This window comes from Maylandia zebra, linkage group LG13 (assembly GCF_041146795.1).
Source record: "Maylandia zebra isolate NMK-2024a linkage group LG13, Mzebra_GT3a, whole genome shotgun sequence".
Taxonomy (NCBI): domain Eukaryota; kingdom Metazoa; phylum Chordata; class Actinopteri; order Cichliformes; family Cichlidae; genus Maylandia; species Maylandia zebra.
This window is the reverse complement of record NC_135179.1, coordinates 17,991,701-18,019,366: the sequence shown is the minus strand read 5'-3', so window position 1 is coordinate 18,019,366 and position 27,666 is coordinate 17,991,701. Positions and strand designations below refer to the sequence as shown.

General features: G+C 40.0%; 2 protein-coding genes across 8 annotated transcripts in view; one reads left to right on the top strand and one right to left on the bottom strand.

Annotated features, from left to right (window-relative positions):
* The window catches only part of marchf8 (membrane-associated ring finger (C3HC4) 8), a 93,080-nt gene extending 78,530 nt beyond the window's left edge, over positions 1–14,550 (top strand). For 5 of the 7 annotated variants that reach the window (XM_023153433.3, XM_076891676.1, XM_076891674.1 and 2 more), the window contains 4 exons: positions 5,090–5,270; positions 7,291–7,426; positions 9,449–9,463; positions 11,278–14,550. In XM_023153433.3, coding sequence (XP_023009201.1) covers positions 5,090–5,270; positions 7,291–7,426; positions 9,449–9,463; positions 11,278–11,582 — 637 coding nt within the window. In that variant the 3' untranslated portion in view covers positions 11,583–14,550. The remainder of the gene's footprint in view (positions 1–5,089; positions 5,271–7,290; positions 7,427–9,448; positions 9,464–11,277) is intronic. The other 2 variants (XM_076891677.1, XM_004551744.6) reach the window with 1 other exon arrangement.
* Positions 14,551–14,612: 62 nt separating this feature from the next.
* alox5a (arachidonate 5-lipoxygenase a) lies at positions 14,613–26,963 on the bottom strand. The gene is made up of 14 exons (XM_014409867.4): positions 26,668–26,963; positions 25,558–25,756; positions 25,366–25,447; positions 25,154–25,276; positions 24,449–24,555; positions 24,180–24,352; positions 23,051–23,197; positions 22,719–22,922; positions 22,557–22,643; positions 18,733–18,911; positions 18,422–18,543; positions 17,916–18,016; positions 16,562–16,732; positions 14,613–16,352 (listed from the first exon to the last, which is right to left on the bottom strand). The coding sequence occupies exons 1-14, from the start codon at positions 26,815–26,817 to the stop codon at positions 16,173–16,175; spliced, it is 2,025 nt and encodes a 674-aa protein (XP_014265353.1). The 5' UTR covers positions 26,818–26,963; the 3' UTR covers positions 14,613–16,172.
* Positions 26,964–27,666: the final 703 nt, after the last annotated feature.

The following is a 27,666-nucleotide window of genomic DNA, read 5'->3' as shown; positions in this document are numbered from 1 at the left end:
AAGTGTTTCTCATCTAGACGCATTACAAAATGGCCGGATTTGCTTTGTCATAAAAAGCTTATTCCTTCAAAGAATTCAAACATTCCTATTGATTGCATTTGTATGTTTGCTGGCTCAGGGAACCAAGCTTGACAAGGAAGCATTTGACTTGAAAATTCACCTTTCTCACTTGAAAACCATTTTTATTCCAGATATAAATAAATAAATAAATAAATAAATAAATAAATAAATAAATAAATAAATAAATACATCTTGTGGTCTGGAGCCTGTCCTGTAGGGCAAGAGTTGGATGGACAGGTTGCATCTGTCTCAGCGCTAGTACAAGAGAAAGACATATCTATGGGCAATTTAGAATTACACTTTAACCAGGTAAGCACGTGTCTTTGGACTGTGGGAGGAAGTCGGAAGTTCCCAGAGAAAATCCACACAGACACGCGGACAACACGCAAACTCCACTTCGAAAGGTTCTGGCCAGATGTTGTCACATGTGTTCACAAAATTCTAATCAAAGAAAGATGTGTGGTTTTTCAAATTAATAATAACTTGCTTAAGCATGCAAGCACAACAGGAGGCTATCCTGTATAGTCGTAACCGCATGGTTCACCTTTACAGGTACACAAATTCATAAAAGCATTAACAAACTACTTTGAACCACATTGTGAACCCGTGTGCAATCATATGCATATTTTTTTCATTTGAATTTGTTTATTTGAAAGGGGCCGTGCATATTAATGAGCATATCAGTGTAAATATGCCAGATTTATCCAAAAGGCTGCTTTTCATCTGTAGTCGCTGGCAGGTCAGACAAAAAACAGTAAACAAGGAATTAAGCAGACCGTCAGACAATGTCAAACAATGTAGTCCAGACAACAAATACATCAAATTACAGCATAACATCTCATAGCAAAAAAACAGAACAAGTAAATATAAAAACTTACAACATTAAAGATGATTGATGTTATTTGTAAAATTAACGATCACTAATCTGATCCCCTTTTAGCCATCGTTTGAGATGAGTTTTAAATGTATTGCAGGTAAAGAGGTCATACATGTAGTAACTAGTTATCCGTCCCTTATTTAATCCAAACTTTTTTCCAGTATACTCACACTCTGCACCATAAATAAGCTTCATGTGTTGTTATTTTCTATGCTATGTTGTTTTCAGTGTTGTCTGTTGTTGCGTGCACTGAGAGCAAAGAAACAGCTGGAGCCCAATTCCTTGTATGTGTACGAGTACTTGGTCAATAAATCTGATTCTCATTCAGATACAGAAGTGCAAAAATATCTGTTTTTGGTAGCATAGTTTACAAAATAAGAGACATAAAGACACACACATCAGAACAGTAGGGAGTCACAGAGTGTGAGCACAAAATCTTGTCAACACATTTCTGTTTGTGTGCAGTTTTTGATCAGGCTTTAAATGAGGGGTGTGTACTCCAAATTCAGTCCTTCTCGGTCGCTGCGGCGTTTGCTGCAGGTGCACTAAGCTCCCAGCGCTTGGTTGTTACTGCGATATCTGTGATGTGGGTGTACAACCTTTTCATTACCAAATTGTAGGATTTAATTTCACTTACAGCTTTGAAAGTGTGTCGGCAGAATTCAGCCGAGGGAGCACAGTGACCTTTTCAGATGGGCCTGAACCCCCCCCCCCCCCCCCCCCTTTTTTTTTTTTCCTTAACCATGAACAACCTCCTAACTAAATCACAGCGATTGTACTCAAGTTTATATTTTCTCCAGTTTTTGTTTCTTTACTTTGATACATATGCATTACTGAATGCATATTTGTGGATTAGGCAAGAACATGCAATGATTTTCAAATAGTTGGCATCGATTTTAAAAAAAAATTATCAAAAGTTTTAGTTATTCCATAATCAACTAAATGTAGGATTTAATGACTCAGTTTTTAATTTGCAGGAAATTCAAATAACATTGAGCCGCAGTGGCTCTAATGTTCAAAAAAACAGCATTACAGGGTAGCTTTTAAGCTTTTAAATCTGACAGCATAAAACAGCTAGGGTCTGTGTAATTCCTTAACCTTCCTCCAACAGTTAAATGTCTCCTCAGCAAATTTTATATTCTCTTTGAAGGCAAGCGTGCTCATGCAAAGACAAACGAGTACCCGCTTAAATGATCAGAGACAAGAAAGGAGAAAGAAAAATAAAAGGAGACAGAGAGAGATTGCTTAGCTACTAAAGCCACTGAATTGATCAGCGCTTAAACTGCGCAGACTGAAAAGAGTCTGAGAGGCAAATACTTCAGATGCCGCACATATCTTCCACAGGAAAATCTATTCAGCAGAAAAGCAAGAGAAGACAGATTAGTGGTGTCTTCTCATACACATACTTTTTTGGATGAGGGCAGAATGAGGAATAAATGGAGGGAGGGCAGTGTTTAAGCAACACATCGAGGGAGTGTGGAGTGCAAAAGACTGGCTTCATGCCACCAGAGAAAATTATAAGGAAGCAAAAAAAAAAAAAGAGGAACAGGAAGAAAGCGAACGCTTCGGCAGGCATTTGAGCTTGTTTCCTTCTCAGCTTCTGGGGCTTGTGATTTCCTGACTCTGTTTGCTTCTCACATTTTAATGTTGTCATACTCGTACGGCGCCTCTGCCATCTTAAAACTACCGTCAAACAGGGTGTGTTGTGGACGCAAGTGATGCAAATTTAATTTTAACGTCCTAAGAGTGCACGGAATGTGCCGCTGCTGACAAAAAGTTAATTTACCTGTGAATTTCCACGCCTGGGTTATTATGTTAATCTGTTGGAATATATGGATGCGCCTCGTGTTAAATGACGAAGGTGAATGTTGCGTGCTTTATTTGTGAGATTTCTTGCGTCCCTCCGAGGCGGTTCAGCCTGTTGTGGAATCAGGTGAAAGTTCCCTGAATGTCTCAGTGAAAGATTCCTCCGCCCTCATCCGCTCGTGTTGTTTACCGATCGCTGCATTTCCACCGCAACTCCATGCGGAGGTGTTGGGATTTTTCTGTGGTTATCTCCTCCCACATAAGAAGAATAATTTGTCAGATCTGTTTATTTCAGCAGGCAGAAATCGTTGATATAAGCACCAAATGATCTACTTCCTCTGGCTTTTCTTTTTTTAAATTGAAATAGAAATACAGTATGTGTGGGATGAGAATCTGCAGTTCATCATCTCGTTATGCATGCAAATGAACACAAACAAAGCAGTCTATCCATAATCAAAAACAACAACAACAAAAAACTTATTCTAGTGATGTCGATTGTGTCTCGCCTTTCCTTTAATCCCCCAGGCCTTATTCCACTTCTTCCACCTCCTCTGCTTAAGAACCTTTGGATATGACCTATTTTTATCCACCTTTGTTCACTTTGTCTTTTAATCTTGTAACACTGGCCAGTTCAGCAAAGTCTTGAAATAGACGTCATCTCGTGTGCTCCCTTTTCTAACATGTGTGAACGCATACGTGGGCGTGCATGTGTTCCTTCATGTTGTTATCCTTCCATGAACCAGGATAAAGACAATCCCATCTGAACACCCGGCTCTCTCCGCCTCCTCCTCCTCCACCTCGTCTTCGCCACGCTTTGTTTGCTTGCATCTTCCAGCCCATAAAGACATGCCATTGCTCCTCGCTACCCACTCAGGAGAAGAAAGCATCACAGAAGACGTTCCTGGATTATTGATCTTACTGCCTGTGAAATCTGTAGGGAACAAAATGTATTTGAAAAATAGATTAATAGAACATGTGCCCTGCTTTGTGTATTCTGTACCCATTTAAGGTATTATTTGCTTTTTAAGCTACAACACCTTTAACCCCTTTATCAGGCACCCTGGTAGTCTAGAGAAAGACATCAGTCCGGCTTTTAATCAATGTCATGTTGTGGTCTAACAAGCAGCCTGATTTTGGTGCTTATTGGTTATTCACTGAGGACTGTAATCTGAAAAACCACAACAAAGTCGATGTCCTGACATTGAAGTCTAAGATCATAATAATTTTCTACTTTCTCAAGTAAGGCATGGCGTGTGATGTAACCTCCTCTCACCACTAAAACTGACAGATCCTGACTATCGTGCAGGTGAAAGTGTCCACATAGTCTGGATTTGCTCAGACTGCCCATCAATCTGCCTCTCACTGAGTGGAAAGATTCGGACAAACATACTCCTCCTTAGTGTCTGGCAACGCAGACCAACATCCTCCATCCTATCAGACAGCATCTGATGTGTGTGATGTTGGAGTGGTGGACTCCTTCAAGTCAGTCTATTGGAAAAGTGATTGGTTCCTCTCACTGACAACAGACTGTCCAGCAGTCATTAGAGGCAACAGACGCCTAATCGAATGTTCCAGCTGTCGGTGTCTGTACTCGAGGCTTTCCAGGCATCTACGGGGACTGGACACAGCATCACAAACACCTGTTAAAGAGAATATAGCTGCTTCCTGTAGTATTTTTAACGAATATCGTGTTCATGTGGTTATTTTTTGGCCAACATTTGTTAGGTGTTAAAAGTGCAACAACTCCAAGGCACGTCAGCCTTCATCAGCGTTCGTAGCAGTGCATTGCAGCGATACACAAACAGACGTATTTGTCATGGACTGTATTACAGTAATTAAAAAACTCACATATTTATAACATTTATTACCTCTTGTCTGACAATGAAACTCAGTGCTGTACAGCTACAGAGCGAAATGACATTAAAAGTGTTCAGTTTTGCACGGAAACACAAAAAACGCAGGAGATGAGTTTCTCAAAATGTTGTTTGGACTTGCAAATGAATCTATTTAGTTTGTCTTTACTGGGTTTACTCATGTGGGACATGAATTCTCTGCTGTGACAAGGGTGTTAATTTTGTTTTCTCTGTTTGTGAAATCATATTCTCACCTGTTTACCTAAAGCTGTTGTAGGTGTGGAAAAATCAGTTGCATATTGTGCTCTTGGCAATGCTACTCCAGCTTTGCTGACGTGCAGTCTTATATTACACAACTCCCAAGTTTTCTCAGTGTGTCGCCTTCGCCTGCCAACTTTTCCCGTTTTGATCTTTCCCCTCTCTCCCATCTTGCTCCTGTTACTAGCTGTCTAGCCTGTGGCTTAGTGCTGACTGTATTCTCTGCCTCCTGCAGGATTTGTCACTGCGAAGGGGATGACGAGAGCCCTCTGATCACACCATGCCACTGCACAGGGAGCTTGCGCTTTGTCCACCAGTCCTGTCTACAGCAGTGGATCAAGAGCTCTGACACTCGTTGCTGTGAGCTGTGTAAATACGAGTTCATCATGGAGACTAAACTCAAACCACTGCGCAAGGTAAGCTGGTTAGGTGTGTGCATATTTGGCTGTTAAGCAGTTCAGCCTCAGTTATTAAAGTCACAGTCTTGTCTCTGCGTCCTAACTTAGCTCACATCACTCCTTTGTTGTGAAGCGAAAAATACCAAAAAACTATCTCCAGTCTTGTCGTGCAGACACAAGAGCACAATAAGCCATTTTCATAAGCAAACCACTTGTCCGGGTGGTTGTGATCCCTTTCAGTGGTTTAGAGGCAGTCCACGTTCCTGAAAGGCTCTTATCAATCACTGTGGCCTGAAGATAGCAGGACACTCTAATTAAAATTCCTCCACCCTTCATTAGCTGCACAAAAGGCCTTAAACAAATGCTCTGCTGTTAATAGCTTCCGAATCCCATGGGTGAATATTGAAGTTGTTCATGTGTGAGTGCACAAGGAAATTTGAGATGAGAGGCGGATGTTGTTGTCAGTATGAAAGTTTTTATTAAAGAGTGCTTGATGTCATGTTGTTCGGCAACACCCGCGTCTTATTAAAGTGACCCTGCAATTATTCATCACTGAATTCATTATTATGGATTTGGATGTTTGGGAAAGCTACACAAAGCTATCTGACAGTACAGATATCATGTGATTTCTTTTTAGTGCTGGGCACATTTCTGGCATTTATTTTAGTGCAGCCAATGATTGACCAGGTGCTCCACAGTTATCTGAGCTTCCTGGCAGGTAGCAGGGTATATCACCTGGATGCTGCATGCCATGCTCTTCTCTATCTCATTAACCCTGCCAGGAAGCATTGTGTAACACTGGATTTTGCTGACAGGAGCTGAATAAAAAAGGTCTTTATGGTACTTTCACATCTGGGAAAAACAGTAGGTGAAGACTGCAGCACAACCAAAATTTATTGCGATTGTGTGCAATGAACTTGCAATCTTGTGGCTGTCGAAATGGCTGCTCTGAAGACGGGGACCAGGTCGGCAACCAGTTGCAATCAGTTGCCATCTTCGAAGTGATAAAACTCCAATAAGCATGGGATCAAGCTGCCTATTGCATGCAATCTATATGTATTAATACGGCAATTAACCAAATCTACTGCTGTCTACATACACAGAAATTCAAACACGAAATTGCTTAGATCTGAAACAGAAATTCCTCCACAAACAGCATCTCGATGTTATACAGGAGTATAGCCAGAATGCAACCAGTCGAGTCCGCTGCTAAGTGATCAGATTCAGGCGAGTTGCGCTCATCCATGCAGACCGACTCAGATTATAAATAATACAGCAGTGATTTGCAAACCTTCACCAGCCTGTGATTGCAGTCAGCCTGAGTCAGATCGTGATTGTTGGGAGACGAGTTGCCTTGTCAACAGTTCTTCGCCCAGAAGTTAAAGGTGTTACTTGATAAACCTCTGGGCAACCACTTGTTTCTAACCACAAGGAGGCTACCACCCTGATTTTAGTGTTTCAAACAAAAACTGTATATAAAAGATGGATGATGCCACCTTCACCTCCCTTAACTTTGCCATCAAGGCTGCCGTCCTGTTTTTTGTGGTTGTTTATTTGTTTTGTTTTGTTTTGAATGGCCTTGCATAAGTAGCCATATTTAGATCAAAGGGTAGAGTGCTGTCATCTTATGCTAGCAAGCCTTTTTAGCAGGCTGCATTCATCAGTTGTGGAGGTGCAATACAGAGACGTATATATCTGCTAATTGGTGCTAACTAACAGACTAATCAAAGGAAATAGAATTTCACTAACCAAAGCTGGAACATGAACATTTCAGACAGACTGTCTGTAGAGATGAAAACAGTTTTTGTAGCAGAATGGAAACATGTTTTTATGACTGAAAATTGGCATTTCAGTGTAGGAGTTTTAGGGGATTGGCTCACTTTGGAGCCAGTTTCGACTGGCCATTAGAGGAATTTGATCTTTGGCTTTAGTTTTCAGCCATAGAGGCTCTGCTTAGTTTGAAAGCATGTTTCTTTTTTTATTTTTATTTTTTTTTAAATGTGTGTGAATATGCTCAAAAGTCTTCCATCTTTGGCAGTGGGAGAAACTACAGATGACGGCGAGCGAGAGAAGAAAGATCATGTGTTCAGTCACCTTCCACATCATCGCCATCACCTGTGTGGTGTGGTCCCTCTACGTTCTCATCGACAGAACAGCAGAGGAAATCAAATCAGGTCAGCACTGACTCTCACGCACCCAAACAAACACTAAAACATTAATACAACATCGTCTGTGGTACATGTTTGTTTTGGATGTTATCTATTCATCCACAATTGTCTCCAAGTTGTGACTAGCACTCAAAAATATTCATCTCATTCTTTGACACTTTTAGAGATTGTTTTAGTTTAAGTGAGGCAATTTTTTTTTAAGTGATGCTGTTTTTGTGTGTCGAAGGTTAGTTTGTGGTTAATCTGACTGTAAAAGAAAAACTGTACTCAGCAAAATAACCAGACAGGAATAGTGTGCAAAGTCTGGAATTTTTTTAGCATATATGTGTGATGTGAGTGGCATGACAGCTGTGTGACAGCAGCAGCTAGTATGAGTTTGGCACATGCGTGTTTGTGGCAAAAAATTGGATGCAACAGCTGACTACACATCACACGCAATGCTTTACGTCACTGAAGTGACAAGGATATGGAAATGATTTACCGTAGGGTGATTTTTCTTATGAACTTCTTTTTGCAAGCACAGGAGTCGACCACTGTCGGCCACTAGAAAGACGGTACTTGTGCGTTGCCCTTATTTTTCATAGCTCATACAAATTTTTCTTTAAATACTAGTATAGACCCATGCTACACTATTGTTTGGCCTGTCCATATTGTTGTTGGTAAAATTAGAATAACGTGACACTTTAAATGGCTGATTTTATCCCATTGGTGGGTGGTTGCTTGGCAACATGATGACGTTGTAATTTGCCATATATAAGTCGACTTTTAGGAGTATAATTTTTCAATTGATGTAAAATGAAAACGACAAGATATTTTCTTGAGGTGTCATAGGTACATAAACAAGTGACTTTAGCCTGTTGCTAGGAGGTGCCTGACAACATGATGACATCATAATATTTGAAATAGATAAAAACCTTTAGGCTGTGTGTAGGAGGATTTGGAGGCCTGCTTATTTATCATTATGAAGCACATCTGTCTGTCTATATTTGCTGAATTCAGTCTTTATTGCAGGTTATTTACATATTCAAAGGGCTTCCGCTTCAGACCTGGTAGCTACAGCCTTCTTTTATATACAGTCTATGGACTTAGATAACTTATTATCTAAGGCTAAAAAGGGACCGTTGATCTGAACACATCAAAATGACAAATAAGTGAGTTTGTGGTGCTTATAGTGTGATTTTGTTACTTTTGAGGAAAGCTAACTGGCCACTCATGCTTTATGTAGCTTACAAACATGAGTGGTATTGATCTGAAATACAATTCCTTCAAGGTGTGCAGTTTTCTGAGCACAGCATTTATGTTTACATTTTTATATTTATTGAAAAGGGTGACTGCTTTCTTCCATCGCAATATTTCAGATTTTGCCTCTAGCTTTTTCCAGTTTTATGCGTGTGCCAAACTGGTACCTGCTGCTGGCTATAGTAAAAATGTCCAACAAGCAGGGCTTTATGGTTTTTCATTCAAATCTCAGAATAAGAGGAAAATAACACTGGGCTCCCTGAGCTGCTTCTTACAGCCATAAAAAGTGGGCATCCACTTTGGGCTCCCATCATCAGGGATAAAAATGGAGAATGCTCCTGTAATGGTGACTTGTTGTAGCATCAGCTGGCACTACCTCTGCTGCTACTCATCCCTCCCTGGCATATTTGGCACTTTCAAAACTGTGTACAGATGGAAGAGCAGGCTGTGCCTGTTAAGCCCAACCTGATGATTCAGACTTGCTACAGTCCCTGAGGGCTGTCAGGTCCAGTCACCATGGTGATGCCAAATAGTCCTGCTTGTCTGCTGCCTCACAGAACCACGGCCATTTATTTTTCTTCTAGATTCTCTCTCAAAATAAAAGGAAAGATGGATGTAAACATCTTGACGTTTCTTCTCCATGTATGATTGTGGAACAGAGCTGATGTTGATTGCATGATGAAATTGTGTAAATGTAATATCTGACATCGTTTTTAATTTCTGCCTTTTCTTTCAATCTGTTTGTACGTCTTTTGTAATACATGATACTTACACTCTTTACCCATGCAGCCGGAAGAGTCCCAGGTAAACATTTCAACTTTGACCTTTTGACTTTCACATTGTGTCTTCTCCCTCCCTTCTGTACCAAGTCCTTTTTTCAGCCACTCTTTACGTCCTTTTCATTCCCTTTTCTTCTTTGATATCCGAGTAGAAATAATCGTACTTCATCCTTTAAGGCTGGTTATATTCACACCACCTCCCTGAATGTTTCCGCCTAATGAACACAGACAGACAAAGCTGAGGAACATGCTGTGATTTATTTTCTGTGTTATACTTTGTGGCTGAAGGCTTTGATTAAAATGAACCTCGCTGACATATTCTCACACAACAAATGACACATTAATCGCTTCTCATAATGCTAGATAGAAAGCCCCTGACATCTCTGTCCAGCATAGTTAATACCACACTGGTTATATTATGTTTGCCTTCTTTGAATTGGCATTCCTCATATGAGGCACTTTTATATCTTAAACTAGCTGTTATGGTAGCCAATATGAAGAAACGGATGGGTTTCGGGCATTTTTGAGTACTTTCGCTGCCTCTTATTATTTGTTTTAGAGAGCACTGAGGCTTATTACAAATATTTATGTCCCAGAAATTGCTAATTTATATCCTCTTCTTTGATTTCTGCTTTTTGCAAGGGTGTTATAATTACCCCTGGAGTTACAGAAATGTACTTTGCCTAATTAACTGCATATCACATTAATGCTAAGCGTTTTGCATAGACAGATGCACCTTTTTTGGCAGTGTTTCCACTTTTAAAAGAGTCATTTGTTTGTTCATTTTTTGTACCAAAGGCTCCCAGCCTATCATGAAGTAGAAATGTTGCAGCAGGGTGCCACCATTTATCCCCCTGTTTCTTTGTTTCTGTTCGTCTAATTGGGCAATTCAATTTTGAACACCATGTCTGTAAATTGTGAAAAGTCTGCACTGCAGTATGGATGGGTAATATGGATATAATAATATAAGAGAGTTTCTAAAAAGCAGTCAGCTGAGAGATGTGTATAGGTTGTAGAACCAGATAAGAATTTCAGATCATTTAGTTACTTAAATATCTGAAGTCTCAACAGTGTGGAGGAGATGAGCCATTGCACACGGAGAGCTGGAGAGGGCCGTATAAGGGCTTCAACCCAGGAGCACACCTGGTACCTGCACCTTTTTCTGAGGAGCAACAACTATTGTGGCTACTCATGCTTCCCCTTTTTTGGGGGGTTGACTTGTTTGTTGTTGCCTCTCCATTGCACCTGTTAGTTTCATTTATGCCAGAATAGGTGAAATCACAGTGGTTTCTGCTTCCTTAATTTCCTTCACATTTTTGAGCAGTGTGTAAATTAATGCACACAATAAACTAAATGTTAGTGTCAGCTGCCACAATGCAAACAATATAGCATATCTGAAAAGATAACTTAATAATTGACTTTTATCCCATTGACTGGCCCCACCCACATTGCATTACCATAGAAATATGACAGGATGCTCGCTATCACATGCGTCTCTCCATGCTCAGGACTTTGACTTTAATCCTGTACAAATTTGACTTTTAAAAAAAGGCAAATCTCTATCAGTAAATTGTTAAGATCTTGTTTGAAAAAGTAGAGCACACTGGGCAATTTGTAATAATAGTGTCTATTTGCAGTATAGAGGAATGGGAGACACAGTTTCCTGCAGCGGATATCCTCACTGCTAATGCATATTCTAGTTAAAGGATGATCTGTTGAACAATTCACTGAAATGTGATGAATTTGCAGCAGCTTATAAACAGTCTTCTCTGTGTTTGACTTGTCCACTTGTTGATATTTATGTATTTATTTATTTTTTGTCTGTTCTCTGTTCCTCAGGAATCCTGGAATGGCCTTTCTGGACCAAGCTTGTGGTGGTGGCCATCGGATTTACAGGTGGACTGGTTTTCATGTACGTCCAGTGCAAAGTCTACATCCATCTATGGAGGAGACTCAAGGCGTATAACCGGGTCATATATGTGCAGAACCGTCCAGAGACATATAAAAAGTATCCACTGGAGAAGCCCCCCCTAATGGAGCCGAGTCTGGAGAACAAAGAGGCTCTGGCCCCCAATCTGTCAGACACAAACTCCTCCCAGTACACGGAAACAGAGGACTACAGTATGGAGGTGCTTCATGTCTGACAACAGAGTCTGTGCCATTGGTTGTCGTGCACATACTCCACACCCAAACAGGCCCGCAGAGGAGAGGAACAGTCGTGATCGGTCACTGAGGAACAACCGTACCCTTTTCCCTGAAGCCAGAATGACCCACGTCCTCCACTATCACCTTATACTCCCTAAACTCCATCCACAAAGACAGAGAGGCCATGAGCTTCCCTCTGCCTACATTCCTCCTATCACACTGTATTCCTCCCTCCACCTGCATCTTTTCCTTTCCCAGGAACAGACTCTTTACACTGACTTCTGTAAATGTTGGAAGAGGCCTGGTGCAAACCACTCTGTATACACACACACACACACACACACACACACACACACACACACACACACACACACACACAGACTCTTTAATGTACACCTCTGGGAGAGCTGGACTGAAAAGAATGGACTTGCAAAAGGCTCTGGAGGTCTACAGGTCCCCGATGTGTGGTTTGTTTGTGGGTTTTGATCAATCTGTTCTTTTTTTTACCTCCTGTGAGTGTCGGGCTAACCTGCCATGGATCAGTATGTAGCGCCATGCATCAAGATCTCTGGAACATTCCAGATACTGCCATCTCTGCGGTCTGTCAGCTCCACGCGGTCTGGATCCAGCGAGACCTGGATCCGAAGATGCATCAAAGCACTTTTTATTTTTTAGTCCCCAAAGCACATCCCACCCCTTCTTCTCATTGCCCCCTCTTTTTTTTTTCTTGTATCTTGTACGTTGTAAATGGGGGAGAGCAAACAAACTTTTCTTCAAGTGCAACATATGCTTAAAGATTAATCCTTCTGTGGATGACTAAAAGGATTTGGGGTTAAAAAAAATGAGTCATTTGAACGACGTCAGTTGCATAACTTTGATTCAGATGATGGAAAATCTAGCCACTTGACTTCTGTACCCCATGGTGAACTTTCTGAAGGCTTTGAGAATGTAATCTTTTTAAAAATGATTTCAAAAAATTTATAAAATGAAAAAAAAAATCATTTTTTTACTGGGAAATTGCGCTTTGTCTCGATCATAATGAGGCCCTTCGGGCATAAACAACGTCGCGCTTGTGTTTTGTTTTCTTTGTTTGTTTTTTTTTTAATAGGTATTTACAGTTTTTAACATGTTAACTCGCTTGCTTAGCCATGGGACAAGCCTCGAGGAATCCACAGCTGCCTACTTTCAGTTTGTCCACTGAACTTTAACCAAAGGTTTTAACTACAAAAAAGAAACATGCTTTAGCTCCTACCCTGTTTTTTTGCATGGTTACAATCCAGCCACACTTAATCTTTTCACTTAATTAAGCAAGATTAAGGTGGAAGTGTGAAAGGATTCTTAGTGAGCATTTCAGATGAGTACTCGGTGTAAGTGTATTTTATTTGTTTTCGCTCTCTTACATGTTGGTCTACTTTAGTATTCGATCACAAGACAGCCAACTGATTTCTGGCTTAAAAAACACCTTTTTTTGCCACGTTTACTCCACAGTTAAGCATTAAGAATGACTTTGAAGTCAGTGTAACATTTCACTGCTGCTCATTACGTTCAGAAAAACTCAGTTTCTTTTAATAAAATCAATGCAATACAGCTGCTTATTTATGGCTGTGACAGAGTCGATGTGCATCATTGCTTTTTGAGGAGCTGACTGTACCGCCATCTGCTGGTGTTAAAGTGAAGGTGCAGCCTGAGATGGGCAGCGGTTGATTTCTCAGGTCGAAGTGGGTGTTTTTTCTGGGGGGGGGCTCACAGTCATTGTAAGTGCGTTTGTCTATGTGAGAGCACAGCAATGCCCAGGCTCATGTTGAGCCTTACAGCCATTCCAGCAACACACACATTTTTCAAAAACTGTATTTGATACCAGTATACTGTCTGTGAACAATGATGGTCCAACAACGTACCTGACAATTACTGCTCAGCAGCAGCAATAAAGCGCTTTGGGGTTTTTTTTGTTTTGTGTTATTTGCATACTGTATTTATGTATATGCCCCACGGAGACTTGAGATCTGGAGTTTAATATAATTTTAATACATAAATGAGCCGAGGGACTTGTTGTGTGTCAAGTTGGATTAAGACCTAGTAATGAGAACCATCTCAGATTCTTCAGTACCCGGGAGGCTCAGTGCAATTAGACAGATTTTATTTTTTAAAAAGTGCAATTACCCTTTTGTTGATGTTCTGTTCTGCAATTATGTACCGGTGTTTAAAGTCCAGGATGTCCTCTGGATAGAAAATTACTTTCTTTATATTGTGTTGTATTTATTTTTAACTGAAAACAGCATATTTTTGTTCATTTACACACAAAAAAGACCCTTTCATTAGTGAATTTTATGCAACTTACACTTAATTTTTCTTCCCAGACACTAATAGAAGAAAATTATTTTCAGCCCTTGTTTTGCATGTAGTCATTCAGATAATAGAGTTGCTCAAAGCTTCAGTCCTTTTTTAGTTTTTAAATTGATTGTGGTGTCTTTTTACTTTCTACCCATAGGAGCTGGCTCCTTCAATGAAATATGAGAGGAGTTTTGTTCTAGTGTGATGGCTTTGGATTGTTTCCTCTCTGAACATCTTATCCTCTTTACCGTCTTTGCGTCACTCACCCTTTACGTCCATAATCCCACGGAGCAGAACATCAACTGAGACTCTTCTCAGCCTCACTATTTTAGGCTGTCTGTTGATTACCTGGTGACTAAAATTTGATCATGTCTGGGACTAGTGTAACTTGCATAAAAGCTACATTTGTTTACTACTGACTGGACTTGAACATATATGACTGTTCCCCTGTCTTATACCATTCCGCAAGTCTGTCTGTGAATTTGCTTTGAAATAGTAACTGTAAAGAATTTGGTAAAATGTACTTTTTTGTTTTTATGAAAAATGTTGATGTGCTTTCAGTTAATTTCCCACGTTTGAACAAAATATGTAGTAATTAAAAGAACAACCAAATAAAAAATTAAGTGACTTTTAAAACTTTGTGACTTTTAAAAAAAAAAACAAGCAGGGACAAATACAGTCTTAATGGATAATTAAAAACATTTCAAAGGGCGTTGCGCTGTAGCACTTTAATTTATTTTCACCCAAATAAGCTGCAAATCATTTTGAAATCAGCTCTTTAGCCAGAAGCTGTAATGCCAGCGACAGAAACGTTCAGCTCGCCGCTCAATGATCTTGCCCTAAAACTTTTCTATGACAGAAATACAAACTTCACATTCAGCATATAGCAGAAAACACGGTTTGTCACCTTCTCTCAACCTCTTAAGTAATTGTTATGCAAGGGCAAGATGAGGAAAGACACCATCGTTTGAGTGAATGAAGGCAACACAATATGTACCCGTGGATCTTTAAAAAATAACTCTCAAAAACTTTTTTTTTGTGATTGAAAAAGGTAAACTTTCACATATTCTATATTAATCACACACTAATTCTCACAAATTAGAATATTGCTTGCATAAATTACTATTCAAACATAATGATTAAACAACATATCTTCGGCGGTGTAGTTCTACTGCTGATTGGTCAGTTGTCCAGATGAAGATTGCCAACACCCTCCTAAAGGAGAGCCACACTGCTGAAAAGGCTGGCTGCTCACAGACGCTGTATCAAAGCATAACAGCAGGAAGTTGACTGGACAGGGAAAAGGTGCACAAGCAGCAGCCTTGAGAGGATTATCAGGAGAAGTCGATTCAAGAATTTGGGAGAACTTCACAAGGACTGCAGGAGAGACATCCTTAGGAAAGGACCCACATCCGTAACATCAGGTCATTCCTGTCAGAAGCATCTTACATGAGCTAAGGAGAGAAGGAAGTGAACTGCTGCTTATTTCAGATGAAGTACATTTTCTATCAAAGTACGAGACTGGAGAGGCACAGGTGTTTGAATTCTAGTGTGAACTTTCTGGAATCTGTGATGATGCGAGGTGCTGGTTGTTACTGGTGGTTGGTCCACTGAGATTCATCAAGTCCAAAGTCAACACAGGCATCTACCAGGATATTTTAGAGCTTCACGTTTCCTTTTGCTGAGAGGCTTTATGGAGATACTGATTTCATTTTCCGGCATGAAGCTTAGCATCTGCCCACAGTGCCAAAATAATTACCAGATGTTTTTTCTGACCATATTATTATTATTATTGTGTTTGATTGGCCAACCAGCTCACCTGACCTGGACTACAGAGAGAATGTGTGGGGTATATAGTCACAGTTAGATGAGAAACACCGGACTCAAAAAGGAACACAAGCTAAAAGCTGCTGTCAAAAACACCTCAGCAATTTTGATTCATTTCAGGAAATATTCAAATAATTTGGGACCCTGGATTTTTGACCATAACCAGCATAATTAAAGCGTTTTTTTAATGTTCACTTTACGTATAATGAATGTAGATTATATGAAAGTTTATCTTCTTGAATTATTACAATAAAAACCTTCAAAATATTCCGATTTTTCAAGATGCACAAGATTAAAAAGAAACCGCTTCCACAGAAATATCCCAATCATAGGTAACATAGAGCATATCTGGACAGCTCGGTAACATCATCAATCTTCAATCTGTATGTATAAGTATGAGCCTCTCCACTAAATTAGTCTTGTTTGAATTCTCAAACTGCAACACTGTTTGGGATTTTGTCAGGAGACATGTTGTAGTATGGTAGCTTCTTTCCCTCATTCCTCTTCTTGATGGAGCTGGTTATCTCTGCCAGCTCCTTCCTGAACTTTGCCATGGCATCCTTCACCGGTTTCTCTGTGAAGTGCTCATCAGGATACATTCCCAGGTACAACTGCAGAAAGAGTGAGAGGTGATAGGTTTTTTAGCCTGGAGGAAGGCCACAAGGAAAAAGGAAGGAAAAAAGAAGTACATTCTGAAGCAGAGGAGAGCATCTTGGGAAATGAGAAATGTACCAAATGTATCAAACTTTTGATTGTTTTGGAGGTGTGTCTGTGCTGAGATTTGAAAGTGTTCGAACGGTTGTCTGTGTGCTTTTCCTACTTCATTCTCTTGGTATTGGCTGAGGGCCCAGACGGCCCCCAGGTGCCAGCTGGAGCGCCCGCGATCAGGAAGGCTCTCAACGATCAAATTCACATTGGCCAGACCTTTCTTGTTGGGTGGGGGTTTCCGCATGGTAGATGGAGCATTGGGGATCCAGGAACACCAGTCATACTACACAATGTACACAAAGATACAGTGTGTGCATTTACCCAAGTGCTGTACAACAGTACAAGTCTGATGTTAAAGAATAAATATTAAAGAATAAATATATATTCTTAGTACTTATTTTCTGATTATATTGTTTTATGTACTTTAATAATAAAGGCCTGTATAAAGCAGGGCCAGCTTTGAAGAATATAAAGAACCAGATTTAATACCGAGCAAAATCTTTCATCTTCTTCTGCTTTCTAATTTTACTTTTAGATTTCATAAGAAAATACTGCACCGCATATTACATGTGGAATTAATAGCTGCATAAAAGGTTTAAGATTTTATATTAAACAGACTTTTTGTAGGCAGACCCCATACAAATATAAATATACATATATAAAATACTGAAAACACATGGATGACCAGAGAATAAAGGGAGTTATAGGTTCAATTACCATGTAAAACATAATTCTCTCAGGGTGAAGTTACTGCCACATGTCCCCTGACAAAAGCCACATTCACTCACAGATTCATAGCTTTACTGTATCTATCACACACACACACACACACACACACACACACACACACACACACACACACACACACACACACACACACACACACACACACACACACACAGTGGATGCAGTATCATGCCAAATGATTAGCAGAAGCCAGGGATCGAACTGCCGACCTTATGTGACCTTTAGTTCTCTTGGCTGCCACTCTCTTAGGATAGCTTAAGCTTAAATATTATTGATAGATAGAATTATTTCGAACATGCAAATATAACTGAAATAACAAGAGAAATAAAAAACAAAACTTCAAAAAAAAAATCATCAAGTTTTCATGTCTATATCTATGTCTACAGAATGTGTGTGCTCGAAATGTGTGTGCTTGTTAATGTTGTTGTGTTTATTGGGCGTTATTTTTTACCAAAAAGAGTAACAACCACTGCTGTAGGAAACGTAGTCACCACTAGTTTCACCTCAATCGGCTGCAGCAGGAAAACTTTGCTGCGGGTTTTAAATGCACACACTGATGCTTCAGTAGGAACAGTGTACAAAAACGTTTTTCTGTATTAATGAAACTTCTGCAGTAGCAAGTGTTTTTTTTCTAATATTTCTGACATTTTTTACTTTAAGTAGGTACTTTTTGACTTAAAAATCAATGAATTTCCACTTCTAGACACGCCTCCATTTACCTGTCCGAAGTTGACAGCTGCATGCTGGGCTGAGGCAGTGAAGATAATAACGGTCAGGTACTCTATCAGTTCCTCGCGTGTCTTCACGGACTTGGGAAACTCTATGCACGAAAGTGGGAACATAGAATCGACAAAATGAGCTCCAAGCTTTTTTCTTTTTTTTTCCACCGCTTTTTTCTTTTGCAAGTCTATCTCTGCACATTGCACTCAGAATAGACAAGCGTGGTGAAATGCAGAAGCATTACAACATCAGGACTCAGGGAGTGACACAATCAGACTGCTGTGGCTTCCCTCCTTCACCCTTAAACTATTCATCCATAAGAGAGCAGATTTGAATTTATAATGCTGTCTGTTTCCTGTCATACCCGTCTTCCAGAAAACACCAGAGTAGGAGAGCAAGCATCTTTTCTCCTTGAGAAAAAGTCTGAATGGATGGTTGGGTGGTGTATTTTGCTCGATGCTGCATTAGCAAAAGAAACCTCACGCAAAACAACTCCTCTACCTACCGCAGTAATCCAGGTCCTGCATACCGAAGCTGCACACATCTTTAACAAAGGCCTGGATTTCTTCATCTCCCTGCACGCTCTCATCGCTTGTGTAATAAATATTCACAACATCAGACACAAACCTGTGGGGAAGAAAACGGATGTCATGTCACGTACAGAGGGAAAAAAATGCTGTAACTTCTCTTATTTGAAGCACACACACACACAAGGGTAGAAATCTTCCTACACCTCTCGCTGTTTGTTCTTTCTTACAACTGCCCTCACTCCTTTCTCAGTGCTCTGTGCTAAAACTTTAAAAAGTCATTCCTCACCTCTTGGTAGCCTCCCACACCTTGTAGCCATCATCCCTGTAGAAGTAGGTGGGCAGTTCCTCCTTACTGTCCACACCACGGGACTTGATCAAATCAGGGAAGCACAGAGACCTGAAGGTCAAAGTCTTCACAGCCCTCTGAACCATCTGGACGTGACCGCCTCCGCCTGTTGCATTCGCCTTTATGAGGATGCAGAACATCATCCTTATTTAAACTGAAGCAAATTTAACTTTCAGTCTTCAATAGGAATGCACTTTTGCTAAATTCCCTACTTCATTATTTCACTATGTTAGTTAGATTTTTGTTTGCTAAGCTAAGCCTCAGTGTTTTGCGAATAAAGGAAGATCCAGTTAAGTTTGTTTGTTGAGAGACTGGGTTTGCTTTCAGAGGGGCTTGAAAGCCTTTAAATACCATAGGAACCACAAATAGACCAGCAGTCTGAGAGCAAAGTGGTCTATACAGTACTACGAGATCTCTGAGATAAGATGACGCCTGATTATTCAAGACCTTTTATGTGAAGGCAAGGACATTAAATTGAGTTCTGGATTTACCAGGGAGCCAATGAAGAGAAGCCAATATGTGGGAAATATGCTATCTCTTTCTAGCCTTTGTTGGCTTTTCTGGGAGTTTTTAGGACATCATGATAGGAATCAGTTACAATAGTGCAGGCTGGAAGTAATAAATGCATGAACTAGTTTTTCAGCATCACTCCAAAACAGGATGTTTTTTTATTTTAGAGATGTTGTGCACAAGAAAGCAGTCCTAAATATTTGTATAATATGTGCACTGGTGGACAGAAATGACACCAAGATTCCTCACTGGAGGCCAAAATAATGTCATCCAGATTAAGTAAAGGGTATTAGGGCCAATTACAATGACCCCTGTTTTATCTGAATATAGAGGCAGTAATTTAGAGGTCATCCAGGTCTTTAAATCTTTAAGACTGTCAGGGGCTGGGGCTGTGACCCAGCATTTTGAGTCACCTGTGTGATTTATATTCTTATATTGTATTGAATATATGCTTAGTTCTTGTGTTGTCATTATTAGTTAGGATTTAGCTGAGTTTTATTCTAGTTTAGGTTTCTATGCCCCCTTCTGTGAGTCTGTTCTTGTCTTCTGTGTTAGTTGTCAGGTCTATGTCTTGTCATGTTTACTGTTTATTTTGAAAGTCTTGTGTCCATGTTCCATGTATTTTGTTTTACTTCCCCTGTGGTGTCACGATGTTCATCTGTGTCAGGTGTATCCTCATGTATTTCCACTTCCCCTGATCACCTCCTGTGTGTATTTAGTCTGTCTATTGTCATTCTGTCTTTGTCAGGTCGTCTGTTTATTTTCCCTCCTCAGTACTGTCTCCTCCTGTGTTCTGCATTTGGGTCCATTCCATTAATACACCGGCGAATATCGCCGTGAGAAAGACATTCCTCCAGTTTACCTAATTAGTGTGTTATCTGGCTTCACAAATAGAGTTGCGTGCTATGCATGCTATGCCTTTGAATGATACTGCATAAGGGAATACAATATTATGGTCAGCAGTATCAAACGCTGCACTGAAGTCTAGCTGTACAAGCACAGAGAGGAGTCCACTGTCAGAGACCATAAAAAAAATCGGCTTTAATCTTCACTAAAGCCATTTCTGTGCTGTGATGAGCACAAAAATTACTCTGCAGACGATTAGTTAGTTGTAATAGCCCAGTTAGCTGCTGGCAGAGGTGGGACCAAGTCATTGTTTTGCAAGTCTCAAGTAAGTCTCAAGTCTTTATCCTCAAGTCTCAAGTCAAGTCTCAAGTAATGTCAGGCAAGTCAGAGTCGAGTCTCAAGTCACTGGTGTAAAAGTCCGAGTCAAGTCACAAGTCTGAAACTTTGAATTTCAAGTCCTTTCGAGTCTTTAAAAAAAAAAAAAACGAAAAAATAATGTTGCAGTTATGCTAAATGTAAATATTAGACCATGTAATTTTAAAATCTGTGTTTTTCTCAACACATGACAAAATAGTGAACTTAGAAAATATACACAAATTGTGAAATTGCACCTCTTTAAAATGCAGCTCAATTAAACCTAGCTCCAAGAATAATTTTCACCGACAGTTCTGAGATAAGCTGCATGTTATTCTTGGATGCGGTTGTAGGACCGGCTTTAAAATCGCATGACAAAAATATCATACACATTAAAAAAAAACTGCATCACCAACGTAGCCTGGACAACATTTGCTAGTTAGATGAAGTCAGCTATCTCATTGTAGCATATTTATATGCATATTTATAATTATACGGTTCTTGGAGTGAGTGCATACACTCATGAAGTTTAGTAACTTCCGGTCACTGCAACAAGCCCAGGTACAGTTTACCGACGGATGGGTGCAGGACCTTGAAACGCACCGAGTAGAACGAAAGACCATCGTACATATCATAAGTTTACCAGTCTCACAAATCGTCGTCATAAATATACATTCATTAACCGTTTATTAATAGGACCTTTGAGCTCAACGGTAATTAATTAGCAGTGGAAATAATTTCTGGTAGCATCACAGAAATGTAGCAGTGACAACAATATTGTATGCTGTAATCGTACTGGGCAATTAGTGATACAAAAAACCTGTTTTATCCTGTGAATAAAAGCATATGTTTTTGTCAATGTACCATAATAACAGAAGCGAAACGCAATATTGTGTCAGGACAATTCACTATTTATGCACAATAAACACAATAAATAAAGGAGCATAGCGCGACAATTTCTGTTCAGCGCCAGACTTGCTTGTAACCTATATCACTAATTATGTTATGAAAATGACGTATTAACTACTAAAAAACACTGACCTTCGTGTAAATGCTTGGAGCAGACTAACCTGTGAGCTGGAGGGTTCTGGGACGTTATATTTGATCTTTGAATGGCTGCAATCCAGGCCATCCGTCGCGTCTTTGTTACTTCGGAAACATGGCTCGAACAATTTCTCTTCAACGACGTAATCCGATAACAACCGATCTCTTTACCCGTCGGCTTCCCGTGGCTGTCATGCGACCGGCTATTGCAGTTAATAATACAACGGCTTCTTGACATTTTTGTGTTTCTTTTTATCGCTGTATAACTGATTTTAATTGAAAGTCTGTGTGCGCTAGTACCTCTTGCCACGAGTTCCCAGAATCCTTTGCGGTTCTACCCGTGAATGACGTCACATTTTCAATCTCTATATAATATGCATGTTAAATTTTATATTTGGGGTAAAATATCAAGTCTTTTCAAGTAAACCGGTTCAAGTCCAATTCAAGTCCCAAGTCATTGGTGTAAAAGTCCAAGTCAAGTCACAAGTCTTAGAACATTTTTTCAAGTCAAGTCTAAAGTCATAAAATTAATGACTCGAGTCTGACTCGAGTCCAAGTCATGTGACTCGAGTCCACACCTCTGGCTGCTGGCCCATAATTATCCAAGACAGCTGGATCAAGTGACAAATCACAGCTTTGTAAGTAATGGCTTAATTACTACAACCTTAAAGGGCTGTAGTACACAGCCCATTAATAAAGATCAATTGATCATATTTGAGATTGAAGCATTAAATGATGGTAGGGCTTCTTTGAGCATTCTTGTATGAATTGGATCTAATAGACACGCCGATGGTTTGGAGAAGGTAATTATTGAAGTTAACTCAGAAAGATCAATCAGAGAGAATGAGTCTAAATAAATATCAATAATATGTTAAGCAGCTGTACGTAATGATGTGTCTGAGAGAAGGTTATGAGTATTTTTTTCCTCTAATGGTTAAAATTTAATTTGTGAAGAAATGAATGAATTCATTATTCATTAAGGTTAAAGGAATGATTATCCACAAACTCGCCTTGTCGAAGATGCCGCACTCACAGATGAGCTGCTCTCGAGCCTTGGTATTGATTGCGATGGTAAAACGAATGTGTGGGATGAGTAGCTGGGAGAAGGATGGACAACCAGTAAACCAAGGAATCAATAAGTCATAACATTTAATAATAAGCTGGAGTTTTACCTTAAATGCAGGGTGAACAGCAGGAAGCTGCCTGAACATGGCAATACCAAACACCTCTGTCATCAGATGTGTCCGGAGCAGGTGTGTGATTGTCTGGTGGTGGTGGAAGTCACTGGAGCGGACCCAGATCTTAGCCAGCAGCCAGTCGTACTGACCGTCAGTTGGCAGGAAGATGGGGTTGTCTTCACCTGGAACCTGGCCAAGCTGAAAAAGACCAGCGTGGAATGAAAAAGCAAGAGTTTCAGTCAAACTGAAATTTCAGCTGCATGAAGAAATGGTCGCCTGTTAAAAACAACGTAACACACAACTGCTGCTGTTGAGCATCTTTTTACCTGTATGGCTATGGGCATGATCTTGTTCTGAGCATTCTTGTATAGCAAACAGATCGGAGCTGCCAGGTACTGCAGTGTGCAGGGGTCTGTGGAGTTTGGAGTGATGCCGTCTAGCACCTCGTAGTCTACTATGTAGATGTTACCTGCCTGGAGTGAGAACACCAGTTTATTTTTTGGTTATAAGATTGGGCAAACCTGCAGTCAGCTGAGACTAAAGAAGTCACTTGGATGAGTGACGAAATGTTTCTCCCACTAAAAACGTCCAGATGAACAGAATCAGCTTTTGGAGAACACCAGTTTATATTATGCATTAGTTCCCAAAGTGTGGGGCGCGCCTCCTTGGACACTGCTAGCATAATGGACAGGTTTTTTGATGGGGCTCCCACACAAACGCAAACCAGAGGCTGAAGCATCGCCAGATATGCTTCCAAACCCAAGACTAGAACAGCAGCTGTCGTGCCAAGGTAGGTATCCCCGACAGAATTAGTTTCCCCTGCGTCAGGAACACACGTTGGGCTCTCCAAATCAGGGACAAACAGTATCCCACATTCTTGATTTTTAGTTCACGAACGCTTCTTATAACGACTAACTATTCCTGAAACTTTGGAGGTTTTAGCTCTTTATACAGTAAAGTTACAGGAGGATAAAAATAATTATCAGGAAAAATGTCCTTCGTTTGTTAAAACAATCCCATCCGATACCACGTGAATAAACATATAATTTTCTGTTGTAGCCCTCAAACTGAATGGTAATGTAACGACACTCACTTTTCACTTTTTCACAAAACTAAAACATAGTTGTTTATGTTTTTAAACCCATTTTGCACAGAGAGACATTTTTTGAAAAATGTATTGACATCAGCGTTGAATATTCTTACACAGTCAAAAAAAATAGACATAAAATAATAACACAATAAAGACGGTTCGTTTTTCTGTTATTCAAAAGGGGGTAGTGGTTTATTTTATTATTTCTTGTAAAATAAAGGGGGGGCTGGCAAAAAAAAAGTTTGGGAACCACTGCATTAGCGGGAGATTTAAAGAGAGCTGTAGCTGCTGTCAACATAAACCTGACAAATTTTTCACACTGATAAATCCACTACATTCAGAGAAACAAACATAGCCATGTGTACCTCTATTTCCTCCTCCAGGGTGAGCTCCCTCTCCAGGCTGACAGCAACCATCTCATGAGTGACGGGAAACTTGTCAGGGAGCTTCTTGCACTTCCGGATCAGTACAGGGTTGCAACCATTCAGAAACTGGTATCCAAACATGAAATCCTCTTTCCAGTGTTGCATCACATACTCTGAATATTATATCATGTCAGAATCTCAGAGGAAATATCTAAAATATTTAATGTGATATAAGTATGTTTGTATAATGTAGTGTAGATGAAGCTGACCTGAAATGGTGTTTTTGATTCTCACAAAGATTTTCTCAAAGTCAGAGAAGTCACTCCAGGAGGACTGGAACATGTGCATGAACTGGTTCACAAACAGGTTCTCTATTCTGGAAAATCATCATCGTAATCACAATCACCGTTATGCACAACATTCAAGAAAACCAAAGAATCTGAAATTGGATGTATTTTGGAGCAAAGAATCAAAGAAACACTGCTGTTAAAATAATTTCAGGAAAAGAAAACGACGTCTGATGATGCAGCAATGCTCACTTTTTGACGTTACTTCTGTCCACAAAGCTGCAGCATTTCTGAAGAAACAACTGGAGCTCAAAATGGATAACTGGTTTAGCCATTCGATTATAATATTAGCATGAGTATTTTTGTTCACCCTGCTCGTGACGCAAACAGTTGTGTTTTGGATCTGTTTTGTGTTTGCATCTACTCGCAAGCTCACACGTCTGCCTACAAGCGCAATGCAAATGTCTCCGGTGATAAACAGACAATGACACCACTGTTTATGTTTTGGGTTTTTTTCCTGGTTAGCCCTGAGTACAGAAAATAAAGAGCATATCATCAGGCATCAGCCCATCATTTGATTCTGAATGCTTTGCATTAAACAGGGGTTAAAACTCCACTGACTCCCTCTGTGCTGTATACTGAGGGACTCGTTCACCTTTGCAGGCAGTTGTAAGTGGGGTCACTTACGCCTTGCTGTAGTTCAGTATGAAGTCCACTCCTTTCTCACTGTCAAACTGGATGTCCCGGGGCAAATCCTTGTGTCTGTTAGCATCTATACTCATAGGAAAGCCTGGCTGCCACTCTCTCCATCTGTAAAATGCAGCAGTGTTGTTAGAAAACATCCTCATCAGCCTGCCTGTACCTCACAATAACAAGCTGGAGATGCAGCGCAAACTTGCCTGTAGGTTTTTCTCCTCCCGTCCAGCTCTTTCTGTCTGTGCTGCTTGACCAGACTGGTCTTATCATCCTGAGGCAGATGTGCTACAAGAGAAAGAAAAAGTGTGGAACTCGTTTTTCCACTGCAGGTTGACAGATGAACAAGACAAAACATGTGATTTGTGTGGCAAACAAACAAAACAAGAGATGACTACCTCGTCCATCTCGGAGCACCACTTCCTTGTCATTCACCAGCCAACAAAAGCAGGGGAACTCCAAGTAGTCTCCAGATGGGGTCTTGACAGTGATGTACCTGCAGTACCAGTCGTCTTGCACCCAGTACTTCTTCTTCTCAATCTTCACCAAGACGATATCACCCAGGTTCTCCCCAACTCTCACCTCATAGGAGTCCACCTGAAACGTGGTCAACATCTACCGTCAAAAGTGAATGCTGAAAACTGCCAGTTTATTATTAAATGGGGGAAAAAGAAATTTCTAAGCATATAATATGGGACATTTTTAAGTAAAAAACAAAATAGAAGCATATGCATGTTTGTAAGTGGGTTGAATCTATAATCTGTAAACAAAATAGAAAAACCTTTTTAATATATTATTTGAACTGAAAATTAAATCTAAGCAATCTAAGAAATTAGAAATGAGTAAATTTAACATTTATAATATAAAATTCACTTTCTGTAATTTCCCATTGTTTAATTTATACCCATAGATTTACCACAATCAACTGTAACATTAAAACCACCCCCCTGATAGTGCATAATGCCCCCCTACTGCTGCCAAAACAGGTCAGATTAATCAAAGCGCACAGGGCCTCTGAGCTCTTAAAATGGCTGTTTGGCACAGAGGTGTTGGCAGAAGGTGACCTCAGTCCTGTGGGGCCTTTTGTTTTGTACTGAAAGTAATTCTAATTTTGAAAGGTGCTACTTTAATAACCTACTGATCATCTCATCGGGTTATAAAAGTGGCTCCGTTTCCGTCACTGCACACAGCAAAATCTCCAGTGTTAAATTAACACTAGAGAGTGTCTATATGGGTCCACTCTGAGTGTTAAATACAACACTGTTGGGTGTTAAATGAACACTTTTGACAGTGTTATATGTTTAAAAGCAACCCAGTTAGTTTTGAAGATTAACAATGACTAACACTGAGCAGTGCTGATTTTCTAACACTGGAATATTTCTAACATTTTGAGTTATTTTCCAGTGTTAGAAAATCAACCATACAGTTATCAGCTGTTTGTGATCATCATCCATGAATATAAAATAAAAATAAAACAGTCATCTTCGCAGCAGTTTTTCATCACTTACCGCTCCTCTCTCAAAGTCATTGTAAAGAGGTTTGTCCAGGAGCGTTCTCTCGCTGCACCCCTCCGTGCCCACAAGTGTAATATAGATGTAATCATCAGTCCCCGCAAACCACTGGTTCCCTGTGGCAATTGTAACTGTATAAGAAGGCATGACGACCACACAGGACGTAAAGAACTCCAGCAATGTCCCAACAACGTCTGAAGGTGAAGAAATCTGCAGTAAATCTCTTCTATTATCACCTACGAGAGGTTGAATCTGAGATGTTTAGCAGCCGTTGGTTCCCCTTCTTGCCTAAAAGCTTTTCTTCGGTGATGTAAACTTCGCACTTGTTGCTACAACTCAAGCATCAAGATATTGTATAATCATGTGACAGGGGGAGGTGCATGACGAGAACTAACTGACCTCCCTGTGATGTGACTGACTGCCACGCTTTGACTTGAAATGAGGTCAAAATATAATATAGCCGTCCTTCCTCTGTTATTGTAGGTGTTTTAAGGCCTACAGACATAAATGTGGACACAAGAAAAGGTGTCTTATTCCAGAAACAGGTATCAAATTAAACTTTCTTTCTTTTAAACCTTCCTTTGTCTGCAGACAAAGGAGTTTTTTTTAATATGTATATAAGGGACAGCATCCCTGATTTTGGAATTCCTTTAGGAAAACAGAGACGAGCACGACAACCTACATTAAAACACTAACAGACTTTAACTAATTTGATGTGAAACTGTATCAAAAAACATATGAGTCTCTATTAGGTGTATCTTTTGCATCTGTGTCTCATTTACAAATCAAATCACTAGGTGCCATGGGACAACAGTGGATGGTAGTTTTAGTAAAATAAATGCAAATGCATCAGCGAGTCCCCCTGTGTGGTTTTAAAGGGGGGGGAAATATAACGTCAACATGAAAAAGGAGCTATACGTGCCAAACTCAGAGTGGGAAAAGGAATGAAGTTGTTGCTTCGTCACTGACTGGATTCAAAAGTGTTTTTCCTCTCGT